At 43.0% G+C, this 14,946-nt stretch overlaps 1 protein-coding gene and 1 long non-coding RNA gene across 5 annotated transcripts in view; one reads left to right on the top strand and one right to left on the bottom strand.

The window, feature by feature from the left end:
- PAPLN (papilin, proteoglycan like sulfated glycoprotein) overlaps nt 1-14,946 on the bottom strand; it is a 58,513-nt gene that overhangs the window by 12,184 nt on the left and 31,383 nt on the right. For 3 of the 4 annotated variants that reach the window (XM_015864586.2, XM_015864585.2, XM_015864584.2), the window contains 16 exons: nt 13,613-13,673; nt 13,207-13,309; nt 12,158-12,288; nt 11,685-11,808; nt 10,932-11,012; nt 10,077-10,249; nt 9,382-9,505; nt 8,774-8,900; nt 8,033-8,098; nt 5,800-6,007; nt 3,968-4,144; nt 2,579-2,735; nt 1,881-1,967; nt 1,083-1,371; nt 835-952; nt 21-150 (listed from right to left, as the gene is read on the bottom strand). In XM_015864586.2, the coding sequence (XP_015720072.1) occupies nt 21-150; nt 835-952; nt 1,083-1,371; nt 1,881-1,967; nt 2,579-2,735; nt 3,968-4,144; nt 5,800-6,007; nt 8,033-8,098; nt 8,774-8,900; nt 9,382-9,505; nt 10,077-10,249; nt 10,932-11,012; nt 11,685-11,808; nt 12,158-12,288; nt 13,207-13,309; nt 13,613-13,673 (2,156 nt within the window). The remainder of the gene's footprint in view (nt 1-20; nt 151-834; nt 953-1,082; nt 1,372-1,880; nt 1,968-2,578; nt 2,736-3,967; nt 4,145-5,799; nt 6,008-8,032; nt 8,099-8,773; nt 8,901-9,381; nt 9,506-10,076; nt 10,250-10,931; nt 11,013-11,684; nt 11,809-12,157; nt 12,289-13,206; nt 13,310-13,612; nt 13,674-14,946) is intronic. The other variant, XM_015864587.2, reaches the window with a different exon arrangement.
- On the top strand, nt 8,096-9,146 carry LOC116653483. The gene is made up of 2 exons (XR_004307381.1): nt 8,096-8,184; nt 8,476-9,146. It is a non-coding gene; the product is annotated as an uncharacterized LOC116653483 (long non-coding RNA).

The following is a 14,946-nucleotide window of genomic DNA, read 5'->3' on the forward strand; positions in this document are numbered from 1 at the left end:
CAAGTCAAAGCACCACTTACGGTAGTTGGGCCTATTGAGACATCCTTCCCCTTCAGGACCTGAAGCCGAAGCGACATTGTCAAAACAGCAGCCGTACACTGAACTGCGGCACTCACCAGAGGGGTACTGCTGGGACAAGGCTTGGCTTGCCTTAGAGACAGGAATTGAAAGCCAAAAGTTATCATGCATACATGAGGGCAGTAGCACATGCAAAGCACCGTGTCCAAGCTGTTGGCTGCAGGAGGCCAGCTGCTAGAGGAATCACTACTCATTTGTTTGCCTTCTAGAGGCTTTCATGCTGGCAAGGGCTGGGAAACTTGGCTGTTAGCCATGAAGTCAGTGCTGCACTTCTCTGTAAAACACGCTTAGCCAGCCCAGTAGCAGATCAGATTTTTCAAATGGCCCCACCAGATACCCCAAGCTATTTGAGACAAATTTCACCCCTAAATATTTTATCCTCATCCTGCAGAGATGACAAACAAGGACAACTGTTAGTGGCAATATTTTTCTGTATTTTTTTTTTCTCCCAGAAATTGGATGGCAAGTTTCTGACAGACAGAAATTTCATTATTCAGGATTATTCAACCAGTTCTACACAGGATGCTTCTCTCCTTCTCAGACAATTCCCAACCTCTCCCTTACAGACAATCCCAAGTGGATGCCCCATACTGAACAGGAATGAAGTACACCAAAGGGCCTTGTGCCATACATGGAATATTGGTCCTCCAGCATTACTGGGAAGACAAAGTACAATAGAAACACTGTGTCATCTGGGTCAAAACTGAATCTCCACACGTAATGGACAGCTAAAGCCCAAAGGATTTTTGTACTTACTGTTGGAACAGCTGCAGCAGGCTGATTTCTTCTCATATGAACATCACTGTCATACTGCAGGCATCCCATGTTGTTTGGGCCTTGGGCAGCTGATACTCCATCAGGACAGCATCCATACCTACAAGCAGAAGGCAGAAAGAGTGCAGCAATATCTGACCTGCTTGGTTCAGCAGGCACAGGCAGTAAATTCCAGTAAGCCTCCAGGAAATGCAGTGCCTCCCTGCTCAGGCCCATCTACTCACAGCTACCTGTTTTGGTGACAGGTTTTGGAGGAACAACCTCTCCCCAGAGGGCCTGAAGCTGGAGTGTGTCCATCTGGACAGCAGCCATGTGGGGTCTGATAACAGTTCTGAGATCCAGTTCCTGCAGTGGGGTACTGAGTGATGCTGAGCTGATGATAATTTGATGATCGTGACTGGGATTCCCAGCGAACAGGCAACAAGTTGATGCCATAGTCCTCAGTGGAGTTGATGTGGTGATTCCCAGAGCTGCTGTGGTCTGCGGAGCTCCCAGGGAGCAACCTTCCATCACCAAAATCTGTGGAGATAACTCCTTACAGCATGCAGGTGAGGGTCTGTTCTCTTTTACCTGCTCAAAGCTACAAGGCAAGCTTTTCTGTAACAAGGTTTCACCTGAATCTGCATCTTCTGGCCCTTCCTTCTGAAACTGGTTGCTCTGAGGCTCTTCTGCTCATTGCCCTAAGCATTCATCCTGCTGATCCATAAGAAATCACCTGTCACATTGCTTTTGTTCCCTTGGATTCACAAATCTTTTTTCTATCTATGATCTCCTTTAGGCTGCATTTTTCTCAGCCAGCACTTATGTCATACTGCCAGAACCCGGGATGTCTGTACAGCCTGCTACATGCATGGACTTGCATGTAGTTCTCTATTGGTGTAAAGAATCTATAATTTATCCCTGACTCCAAGAGTTCTGGAAATCCATGAAAAGAACAAGAGAAAGGGAGAAAAGAAGGATCCTTCTCCCTACCATACCCTGTTCAAAGCCCACCATTACCAAAAACCCAAACAAACAATATTCTGAACCTGTGGGAGGGCTGTTTGGGTTGTAACGCGTCAGCAAGGACTGTCGACTGATATCATATCCCATAGTGTCCTGCATACTGGGAACCTCTGCAAAGAGAAACATACAATATAAGTGCAGCTAGTCCAACTACATTCAAATAATTGCAAACACATTAGATAAATAACAGGAGACTAAGGTTGACAAAAATGTGTTTCTTCTCCAGGAACAACTGCTGATCAGCAATTTGATTCAATTGGATTGTCAGGACACTACCTGCAACAGGTATGCAGACAGAAGTCACCATTTCAGCTCTGGCATGGAGACTAAATACAGACAGCAGGTACAATCTCCACACAGTTTACAGCTGGTCCACAAGGGGATGAGAGTTGGCTACAGTTCCTAACTACTGAGCCTCTCCAGGGTGTTAGTCCTTAGCTCTGTGAATTGTGGGTTCAGTCTGTAATACAGACTGGGACAGAGTCAGGCAAAACACTGAATTCAGAATGGACACACCAATATTGCTCTCAGATCCATTACATGTACTTCAAACAGCACAGGTACTGGGACTCTGAAGATGCTACGGTTGTAGGTGCAAAAGCATAGGATGGAGACAGGTAAGCAGAGAGCTGAGAGCACAAGGTTTTGCAGAGACTTGGCAATTTCTACTCCTAAGCAGAAGCAACTTAGAAAAACTTGGGTGTCTAACAAATCAACTCACGCTGTGGCAGGTAGCAAGGCTGCACGTTGCAGCTACCCAGGGTGGCTGGTTTCTGTGGTTGGATGGTTTTGCATATATCAGCACTGTAGAATTTGGAGTCACCATCAGCACAGATAACTTGGCGCGTCCGGATGCCTGAATTGCAGCTCTTCGAACACTTGAGCACAGAGACAAGGCAAGTGAGCAGGAACCAGAGTCAGAATGCAGAAACAACACAGACCAGGAGCGTGGAACAGCTGTGATTAGCTGCAGGCCAAGCACAGCTTCCTCCACCAAGATAAAGCAAACAACAGTTCAGCTGGATTCATCTGAACAGAGATACTCCTAATCATTTTGCCAAATGTTGCACCGAGACCTGAAGCATTAGGCTCCAAGCTAAGCTTACACTCTAACATCTAGATTTGCTGCTCTGCCAAGGACAGTTGTATGGCAAGGAGCTGGAATAAGCAGCAGCAGGAATGAACTGTTCCAGCCTGGCCTGAAAGCACCTCAGCCCTACAAGGATCCACCAGATGTTAAAGGATAGTTTTGAACTCTGAATTAATAAATAACAGGTAGCACTTTACAACAGGAAAGCAAATGGATAGCTTTCTTGTAAGCAGAACCTGTTCACAGAAAGTTTTAAGACACTGGAAGAGTATTCCTTTCTTGTGTTCTGATACAAGTAGGAGCCCTCTGATACTGGAAAGCCTGAGGGCAGGAAAGATCAGATTAAGGTATGCAGCTTTCTTAGCTGTTATTAAAACTCAGCTACACCGCACAAAGAACCAGATGCAACATGTTTTAACTGAGAACAAGTTGGTCTCACTAGCATGGAAGAAAAACAAGCATGCTTGAAAGTCAGGTGGTAGATTGGATCTCCCCCATCTCCTCCCCCGTGTATGTTTCCCAGGCTGAAAACAGCCTGTCTCCCTCCATCAAGGGAGACAAGATTAATCCAGCTGAAGAACAGTTTATCTGAGCAATTACAAAAACATAGTTTATATCATTTCACCAAACATGATGACCAGTTCTGAAGCCTGAAGCTCTAGACCATATTCAGTCCATGAGCTGCTTTGCTATTCACAGTACTGGAGCAAATAAATGAGAATAAGCAGCAGGAGTGGATTGTTTCAGTTTATTGGCTGCATTTTGCTGCTGTCACAGAAACTATAGTCTCCCCCCTCCAAGAAGGATTTATTTTTATAGCAGCTGCAAACAAAGCAGGCAACAGATTAACTGGAGCATTACTAGTGCCAGTTACAATGCAACTGTGAGCCAAGGGACTGGTAATGAAGCAGTACATGCTTTCCTATTCAGCCAATTGCAGGCTGCACTGATTAAAGCTTGTTTGCAAGGAACACAGCAATATAATCAATTATTTCCGATGCATGAAAGCATGATGCTTACCAGGCCCCAGTCTCCAACATGCCAGCCAACTTCTTGGATGCAGTTCTCCTTAAGGCACGGCTGGGTGGCTGGTGGCTTTGGCTCCATTAAACAAGCAAAGTCCTGAGCCTGAGAGCCCTGCTGTGTTCTGCAGGTGACAGTCCGGGTCTGGACACCTTCCCCACAGCTGGCTGAGCACTGTGAAACAGGGCACAATAGTGAAAAGAAAGCACCTACTTTACACTTGCATTTCCAGGCTGTGGTCCCCAACACCAGGGCAGAGTATCATTTTAAGAATTTCTCAAACAAGCAACTAAAATTAAAACCATCTTCTTGGATGGGAATGAGCAGAGTAGTAGTTTGTGCTGTAGAAGAGACAATATGGCACAGTGGATAGGATCTGGGAGCTCACTGGATGATTTTGGCTTAGTTACATAATTTCTCTTGCTTTCTAACTAAAAAGACAAGGAGAATGAAAAAATGAAAAAATCCTAGTTCGATAGAATACACTCAGAACAGGATGTTCAAAAATGGCAGGAGATAGCCCCAAACTAACGATTATCCTAATTAAAACCAGCTCAAGGTAAAGAATTCAAGGGAAGATAAGGGAGAACGTTCTTGCATTTTTCCTGAAGACCTCATGCTCCACTTCATGCTGTCGAGCTGTGAGACATCATCTTTCTATGCACATAAATGGCCTTTTGCAATCCTCTGTTAAATTCACAGTGATTTTGTCTGGAACTCAGCTCAGTTCTCCAGGAATTGCCAAAGTCTACTAACACAGGAGATGACCTGAGAGCTGTCTGAGCTACTTTGAGCTTCCCAGCAGAGTTTCTGCTACTTATTTACCAGAGTGACCTTTTATCTCCAATAACACGTAGGTGAAGCACAGTCATTTTTTTTGTAACCCCAGAATGAATCACTCAGGGATCAATTTGCAAGAACACGTCACTTAGTGCTTTGTGCCTTTCCTAAACAGTGCTCTCATTCCACAACCCTGAATTATCTCAGTATTCACACTCCACATCTCGTGAGAGTACACAAACAACAACAACAAAACCCTTACAGTCCTGCTTATCATGCCGCAAAGTTGCATTTCATAATACTGCTGCATCACTCAGACAAAGGAATATCACAAGACTGTAAACCAAATTTTGCAAGCATGCAACACAGTTCTTTCAAAAGAAGAAAATTCACTTGTGCTTTAGGGACTGAGTAGATGCAGCTCAGTGATATGCACTACCTTTACTTTCTATTACTTTTAAACATAATATGCCTTCTAAATGCCTGGCTGGCAGTGCTGAGTACATATAGTTTGGAGGATAAATGCACACTGCAGCTGTCCAGAGAAGCCTTACACTGATACACAGCAGCAGGTCACCAGCAGTTCAATAGCATCTTGCTTACTGATCCTTGTGATTTAGTACTGCCATTCAGGGGCTAGTAATGCTGGGGCTGCAATACACATGAAAATAAGCAGCATAAGTGGGAGCCATGAGCTCCTGTTTTGCACAAGATCAGCTGCAGGACAGCAGCTCTTAGCCTGCCCCCCCAGCCTCCACCAGGCCTGGCTCAGAAACTGACAGTGGCAAGGTCTGGTAGATCTGATGATAATACAGGGGAGAGAGCATGCGGTGAAAGGAACAGGAATAAATTTATCAAAAGGCATAGATGCTATTTGGAGAACTTCTTTAGAGGACTGCAGGGATAAATATTATTATACATCTTCACCTTGCCATGGAAACACACACCTTACACAGTCCCAGAGAAGGTGCCTGGCTCTTTACCCTTAAGCTTTGTCAGATCCTCCTTCAGTGGATGCCATGTGGCAGTTTCTTCTCACACAGACTCACCTCTGACCAGGGCCCCGTGCTCCAGGTTGCACACTGTCTCCTGTTGCAGGGCTGACTGCTGTGAGGCTGCTGTGCAAAGGCCATACACTCAGCATTGTCCACAACACCTTGGGAATTCTGACCATCAAATGCTACACAGTAAACAGAGCGAGTCTGGGTGCCTCCACCACAGGTAGCTGAGCAGGGTCCCCACTCCCCTGTTTTCCACCTGCAGGTCACAGAATCAAGCAAACAAATAATGGCCCAACGGAATTGACCAGAAGCACAGAGGCCAGCGTCACATTCGTGTTGCAGTCAGACAAGGAAAACATCTCTTTGCAGAAGAGAGTCAGAGACAAGTTCCTGTTTCACCAAGCGCTGCCTAGTTTGATTGGCAATGCAAAGCATGAGTCCTACTCCAGAAGCAAATCCCCAGCTACAAAACACTTGTTACTCTGGAAATGCGGAACTCTCCCTGAGGGGAAGATTTATTTCCATGGCTTTTGGTTTCCTAACATCTGCAAAAACATTATGCCTGGAATGGAACACTAAAAAGGAATTAAAACAGAAAAACAAAACAACAAACAAAAAATAAACAAACAAAGAAGAGAAAAATGTCCAGATCAGCTAAAAGTAGCTCGCATAAACTTAACAATCCATCATGTTCCAGCCACCATCCAAAGCAGAAGATGTCACCAAACTGAGATCTCAATCTGCCTGCAAACTATGCCCAACTCTCCTAGAAGCACTTACAAACTTTTAACTGCCGTACCAATAGAAAGATGGTTTATTCCTCTCATTGGCTAGATCACCTAACAGAAGCACACAACATACGTAAAAAAAAACTTCAAACTGACTTTGCATTTAGTTGCTGAAGCTGTCACAGAAATGTTACATCCTTGCTAGCAGAAGTACAAACATGCAGAACACAGTCACAGTGGATGGCAGAATCCTTCTCTCGTCCATTCCTGTGTCTCAGTGTTGCCCATTCAGCTCGGAGCATAGTTTGCATGGCCCGACTTCAGGGATTTCAGACTCCAGCATGGGGTGGGAGCAGTTGAAAGGCACTGGTGATGGGGTGGGGTGCATCATGGTGATCTACTACCTCCCTCTTTCAGACATATAAACCCCAGCCAGGAAGTAAAGACACTTCACGTTTTCTCCCCTACCTTTCCAGTTGCTTCCCCTGGACTGCCCTCAGCACTGAGGTTTCTATTACTATTACTGAGGTTTCAGCCAGCCAATTCACATTCATATCCTATCAAAAACTCCACAACAGACTCAGCCAAGAGAAGGTATGTTCATTTCCTTAAAATACTTTTTTCTGCTATTAAAGAAGCAGATAGCCTAAAACAAAATACAATTTACCACAAAGTAAGATATTCCCTTTGGAAAGTGAACAATTACAGCAAACTGAAGCCACTTAGGGCAGTGCAGCTACCGTGCTCAAAACAAATTAATTGATGGAGCTTTTACAAAAGTTCCAGAGGGTATAAAAACAGGAGTATTTTGCCTCCTGTGCAGAAAGCATGAAGTTTTAGAAAGGTTGTATCAACCAGATAGACTCAACTACAGATTCCTTCAACTGCAGTCAAGACATCTCTGACACTTGTTTTATGTCCTTTGTATGGAAAGATTAATCATACCAATGGGACCACTAAGAGCCAAGTCCTATGCTATTAGCAGTTTGCTGGGAACAGTTGTTTTGATTTTATTCTACTTTACTTCTCAGTGGACAATCTAAGTGTTGTATCTGTGACAACCTCACACACACCACAGTATGCAAGTAATTTTCTGCCTGATACAGGACCCAGGCCAAAGAAAGAAGAGCTTTTGAGGAACTTTGAGGTTTTTGCTCTGGCACTCTGGAGTCCTGGTCAACGATTCAATAGAACTAGTCCATCACATTCTTTTCCTGTTTTTTATCTTGATTAACCAAACAGAAATCTTACAAAACATGCCTCCACCACTCTAGTCTGAAGTAACAACTATCAAGCCAAAAGCTATGAAGAAACTGTCGCCTCCTCAACTCCATACCAATCAAGTTACCACACCAGCACACAAAACCACCTAAGCAAAGCTTCCAGCCAGCACCCTCCACCATCATTTTCATTGGCAAGAATTAAAAGCAAAGCATGAGCCACTGCTACCATCAGTGCCAAAGGAAAGACCCCAAGGCCCCACAGACTCCAGTGGGCAACTAGATGGAGAGCAGAAGATAGCAGCTGCCTTCCTGTTGTCTCCTCATTGTTACCTCTTAATCTCAGAGTTCCATGCTCCACCGTGGCTCCAGGCTCGTGGCGGAGAGATGTAAGAAGTCCTTTACACACAGAACAAAGAATTTAAACAACTTAAAGCAAGTAGCTATGGGTTACCACAAATTCAGGAATGTTCCAAGTTTTCCAGGTACTCCCTGGCTCACAACAGCACTCTCAAAGGTCTCCACTATACCAATCAGAAACAGTGAGATGTGCAGTTAAGGCTCTGGTTACAGTTCTGGATGCTTATAAGAGCCAATTTAAGGCAATTGCAAGGCTGTGCAATCAAGGGACAAGGGGGAAATGGTTGATTAAATGGGTCTGGAAATAACAGAAAAGGGGAAGACTCCACAATTCATCTATTTCAAAGAGCAAGGACACTGAGAATGCAGAAATGACAAAATTAGACCAGGTCAGACCTACTCTTCTTTTTTGGCAGGCTCCAGTTGAAAAGAACAAAAACCACAGACTCCCTACTGTCTGTATGGGCTAGAAGACTATCTTCCACAATTATGCTAGAAAGAAAATGTAATTGATCTACGAAACGAACATAGGACATATCAAGTCCAGTCCTCGTGCACATAAAAACGCTTGTCATGTAGTTACCAACCCCAGCTTTGTTTTGAGCTTTCCCTAGGAAGCTAAAGATTTTATTAGAAAGCACAGTGCACTGTTTTCCTGGCTCCAAAAGCACCTCAGGAGGAAGACAGAGCTCCAAAGTGGAAAGGAATTCTTACCGTTTTGTTTGGGGACAAGTCTGATGGCCACACGTTCGGTTATTGTCTGGCTGTGGCTTGTTCCTGCACATATAGTCCGGATAAATTTCATTATCTATGGTACAAAACACCAAACGGGATTGGAAGCCTGAAGGTGAAACAAGAAAGTATACTGATCAACGTAGGGCACCCAGGACAATGCACTAGTATTTGAAATGCACGGATGTTGCTAAGACAAGATTCTAAAGCAGCACTGAATCCACACCTGCAACTCATCAATCTGGTAGAATCAGGTACAGCTCTTGTTCTGTCACCACATGTATGAATGATGCCTACTCACAGTATACAGTAGAACAAAATAAAATGCATCCCTACCTATCCAGGATCCAAGTAACAAGTCTGAGGACTAAGACATGTAAGATTAGACAGGACAATGCAAGGAGCACAGTCCTCTTGTGATTCTATATGCGACTCTCCCTTGAGAAAACCTTAATTGCCACCAGCAGATATTTGTGTTGTCTTCCAGCAGGAGACTGCTGAGAAGCAGCTGCAGAGGCAGCACACTGTGTTTCCATGGTGTGGATAAAAACCTTGAACCACATTGCCAGAGACCAGGTCTTGCCCCTTACCTCCTCCACACTCAGAGCTGCACTCACTCCAGGAACTGTAGCTCCAGCTGTAACCTGAGGTCTGTCTGTGCTTAGGCAGGTAGTATTCATACTGTATTCCTGGGTTTGGCTCCTGACTGATGAGCTATGAGAGCATGGGATAAAGTCATGAAAATAGCAGCAGCACTTCTTCCCTTAACAGCATTTCCCCACTGTGTCTGAGACTTTGAGCTGACTTAGTTCCTCCAGTTCAAAGAGGTCTTTTCCTCTAAGCTCCTTGCTTTCTCTGATTTCCTAGGGAGTATTTGTTCAGAAAAGGGTGCATCCATCTCTCTCATAGGTAGAAAATCTACCTGGTCTATTACAGTAATACATTGACATGGCCTACAGTACACTATAATATGCAGTACCTTAGAGCTTGTCCCTGGCCAAACCCATACTGTGAGGACTCATCTCAAATTTAGAGCTCGAAGGAATACATCAGGCCTTGCTCTGCTCCTTTTTGGGCCTCAGAACCACAGCGTAACACTGTGTTTTCTGCAAGAAAAACACTGTGGTCTAGATTAAGGGCCTACAGCTTTGCAAGATTCCTGGAGGCCCAGCTATCCTTCAAGAGTACTTCCCATCTGGTCTCCACCAATGCACTCCCACTGCACAAAATGAGGACTGCTATGCAAAACAAGACAGTATCGGTGGGAGGAAGCACAGCCACTTACCTCAATGACTAAGGGCTCTGTAGTGGGACCCCTGGCATGGAGGAGCTCTGGGGCCAGATCACCTTCTGAGCCACGATCATAGTGCATAACTGTGCTAGCTATGTGTAGCGTTCGGCTGAAGTCAATTGTCCAGTGCCCATTCAGATAATAATCCCCTTGCACATTCTTGACAGCTGGATAAACACATGCCAGAGAAGAAAAGGCAATACATTAACATTTATGGCATGAAACCTGGTTCTAGCTACTGCAAGACAGTGTTTGTTCTAGACTTTCAAGGTACTGGCAACCCACAGAGCTCGTAGTGTCATCGTTTGAGCATCATCTCTTTGCATTAATATTGTAGTCCTCTTGAGTCACAATCTAACATGGCAGCACCTATCACCTTTGCACAAACTCACATATAAAAATGAACAATATAAATTCAACAGGGATGCTCCCATTTTTGCTGAGTTCTGCATCACAGGTGTGGCAAATAAAGATGAAGGTTATCCATCAAAAATGCTGGACCAGCCTAGCACTTCCTTGCCAGAAGCTGCTGTACATTCAGGTAGTTCTTGCCAGTTTTCCTACAGAGAAAACACTTACATGCTGCAAAGCCAAATTCCTCCAGTTTATTCCTGTCCTGACTTTAACGTTTTCAGTGAAAATGAGGTAAATCTGAAGCCCAAAGTTGAGCATCACTTATACTTCAAAGATCCTCAGTATTCAGATCCTGATTTTCAAAGATTTTTTTCCTTCTGCCAGATCAAGCTATCAAGGCAAACCTCCCAAATCCTAGTGTACCTGAAAATCCAATTTTAATGCAGTGGTTGGAATACAAACTGACTGAAACACATGCTCTGATATCAGTCTTACCTATAAAGTTCCTGCTGGGCATAACCTCCTTGATTTGGATGCTGGTGGCTCCCACAGGGATGATGAAGATTTGATTGTACCCTGAAGAAAAATGAAGGGGATTATCCAATATCTATCTGTTGATAGTACACAGTCATATCTGTGCATCAATGATTCTTCCAATTTCATTGGTATCTGAACAACTGGATGAGCTTTATGATGGTGGCTCTAAGCATTTCAGTTGTCACTTTATGTGTTCTCTGAATAGCTTCACCAGAAACTCTCCAGATGTCAGTCCATGTGCATACAGTTGCTACCACACACCTCAGAAAAGTAAGCACACCAATTAGTGAAACATCTTTTTTTTTTTTTTAGATTTTAAAATCTAGGATTTCAGTAACTGGCAATTTGGGTCTTGACTAAAACTTGATCACAGCACAATTGCCTTGAAATGACTCAAAATTGGCCAGATGCAGAAGACTCAGTTCCATTTATAGCCTTGCAGAAATTCTAGTAGGGCTTTCAAGACACTCTGTATGGGGATAGTCTTAGGAAAATGGTATAGAACTATATTCACATTACACAATTATAGCACCTGTTAGAGACTGAACAGAGAGACACCAGCAGCATTTCAAGTACATTTGACTCTTTGGAGACTGGGAAAATGATTCTCTGGGTAAAACAATCAATACATTTTCTGATGCTGAAGTGCCACATTAGTTTAGTTTTAAACTTCCCCTTTCCACCTGCCTGAACTATACAGATCATCTGTACCTTTGGGGAGGTTGGGCACATCAAAAGTGCCCTTCACATCATAGCAGGTGCTATTATCTCCTCCACACTGCAGGCACTTGTCCTCCTTCTTGGTAGATTCTAGTATGTTATCACAGCCAACAGCCTGTCAGGGCACAATGAATAATATGAATAAACCATAATGACAAAGAAAAAGAAAGACAAAATGGCTAAATGATGGACTGTTCTTATGACAAAACTTGAATCTAGGGAGTGTGGTATAAATATAAATCAGAAGGTAGGAAAGCTGTTGTCAAGAGAAGGACAGAACTGACCTCTTCCCTTTCACTTCCAGAGACAGGGAGATAAATGCTGTTGATATCCTCCTCAGCATCTCAGAAACTGAATGAATCCATTTTTTAGATATTATTACAAGGGGACAAGTAGAACGAAGGGAAGAACCTGGAAGACTAATAGATGCAATGGCAGAGAAAGGAAGCAACAGGATGACTCACTTGGCAAACTCCTTCTACACAGATATCTCGCTTGCCAGGTTCACAAGTAGTCCCATCTATCACAGTTTCCTTGTGTCTGTAGTAGAAGTTTTCTCCTTTTGGAATACAGTTTAACTCACACTTATTGGGTGCTGGTAGGAGAGGAAAAAAACCCAAAACAAATAGTGTGTACCATGGCTAATAGCTTGCTAATGCATCAGAGTCCTAGTTTTAGATCACAGAAGCAGAAAGTGAAGTGAACTGATATTAAGTGGCAGACATTGAGCAAATTTCTGGGTCACAAACTTCTGGACGATGGAAAAGTACACTGGGAAAACCTCACTGTATGCATACTTTTCCTCGGGAACCCTGATTGGCAGGTACTAGAGAGGTCATGTTGGCTGATGGGGATATTTGGTTGATCCTTAGTAGAACTCTTCTTATGACCCATGGAGTGAGTACAAAGCTTTTTGGAAAGAGAACAAGTGTTGGTACAGAACACAAGAAAGCTGTTATTTTAACAGACAGCGAGCCACTAAGAATGATAGCAAAGATAGAGTGAGGAACTCTCATTCCTAAACCTGCCTTCTGAAGTGGTTTCTCAAGAAAGTGTGGACCAATTGCAAATATCTCATGTTTTCTAAAAGACTTATTAATTACATGCATTTATTACTCATGCATCTTGCTAGTATTCTTTCACAAATACAGTAAAATACAGCAGAGCTGCAGCTTCTTTAATAGTTTATGATCTAGCTACAGCCAGTTCCAGTTTTCTTCAGCAATGTTCCTGAAGGAACAGCTGTTACAAGAGACAATTATGTACTGCTGTTCTGGTAGGTGTCTCTTTGCCCATATATTCAGCATCTTCATGTCAGCAATGCTTTGCTACTGACAAAAAGATTATTTCCATGCCCCAAACCCTCTTGCCATTACAGTTAGGGAAATATCTACTGTAAGAATACAGTCTATAACATTATTTTTAATAATGTGACTTCAAACATATCACTTTAAAACATACTGTTGATAGCCAGAGACTAAGAGTAACTCTACTTTGCAAGACTTATTATTACCTCCATAATATGGAAGCCACTTGTATTTCTTTCCTTGAAATTCTGTCCCATCAAACTCTGCACACTGCTCTGCCCGGAAATCTCTGGAGCCTTCTGGGCAGCTCTGTTTGGAGGAGAAAACATTTTAACCAGGTCATCGGGAAAAGGAGGAGAATGTCAGCTAAAAACCATCCCTTCTGACTCACACATAAAATCTTAGGATAAATTCTTGTCTAGGATTGATATTCTTTTGAAGAGGTACCACTGATGAACAAGATTCATCAGTAATGCCAGAGAAAGAATCTAACAATAGCACATTACTTCTGAACATGAATGATCTGTCTCAGAAAAATAAGCAACAGAAAAGCAATAAATAAATAAATAAATAAATCAAACAACCCAACAGTGTACAAACACTGTACTCTACCTGAATATTGCATGAGCGATAGCTTCGAGTTGGTCCAATGCAACTGGAAGTACTTTCTGTCCTGAAAGATCGAAAAAAAACAAAACATTAAGCTGTCTGAACACAGGAAAAAAAATCATCTCATGGAAGATATCCCAAATAACCTTCACATAGAGCATATAATATTTACACAATCTCCTGAAGCAGCAAAATAATGAAAAAGCACTTTTTCTTACTAAGGGAAATTTGCATTTTACAGTGCTATTTTCTGCTACAGACTGTGATCTGTCATAAATGAAACATAAAATAACAACAATTACAGGATAGTGAAAACATAATGCTGAAGAGCTAAGTAATGGAAGCAGAGCTTTTTGTCCTTTGTCCACTAGCATATAGTTGACATATCCTTACCAGACCTAGACACATATTCCGAGAAAGACAGCAGTGACTAATTCAGAATAGGTATGCACATCACTTAATGTGCTATTTATATGCACTTTAAGCCCATTCCTAGGGAGAGCTAAAGATGCTCATGAAGAGCATACAACACTGGTTCCAGTCAAATGTTTTCAGCTGAGAATTATGGAGAATAACAGCCACAGAGTATATTGATCTGAAAAGTCAACAAAAATCTAACATCTCAGCACTTCTAAAACGGAGAGACAAGTCCCCAGGAATTCTAAGCAGGCATTGAGACATGAATGTATACCACGACAGGCAGGCTTCAAAGATGATCTTTCTTTAATCATGGTGAGGTGGTTTCTACTCCCCCCCCCCCCCCCAAGACGTTATTGAGGCTGATTGGTTTCTTTTTCCTCTCTCCTTTTCTTGCTTTTTATACAACAGAACCTCTCAGGTTCATAATTCCCAACAAGTACACTTCTAGTCATTGTCATCACTAATCTAACCAGAGATGTCACTGCATTACCATTACTTGAGCCTACTCCACTCCTGCACCATACACTGAGGCAATTTATCTTCCTGGAAATCAAAATCATAAGCCTGAGAAAATCTTGGCACAGCCACTGTCTCCTGAGAAGCAACCAAATGCTCTGACCTCTCCTCCAAATCCCAGGTCTCCCACACTAGACCTGATTGATTAGGTGCTGCCATGCCAGTCACCTCATTGTACAGCCTCAGATCTCAAAGAGACATCACTGCACTCAAGCACAGGAGTCAAAGCAAAGACATATTAAAGACAGTCTTCTTCCAAAGAGCAATGATGAGACTAAAGCTAAGGACTGTGGTCAAAGTGGACTTAGATGACTTTTTCCTATGGAATCATGACATTTTGGTTCTGAATGGATACTAGACCATACATACAGGAGCTTGGTAGCAGAAGAATACATTTAAAG

The sequence above is a fragment of the Coturnix japonica genome, chromosome 5, assembly GCF_001577835.2.
Source record: "Coturnix japonica isolate 7356 chromosome 5, Coturnix japonica 2.1, whole genome shotgun sequence".
NCBI classification, from domain to species: Eukaryota; Metazoa; Chordata; class Aves; order Galliformes; family Phasianidae; genus Coturnix; species Coturnix japonica.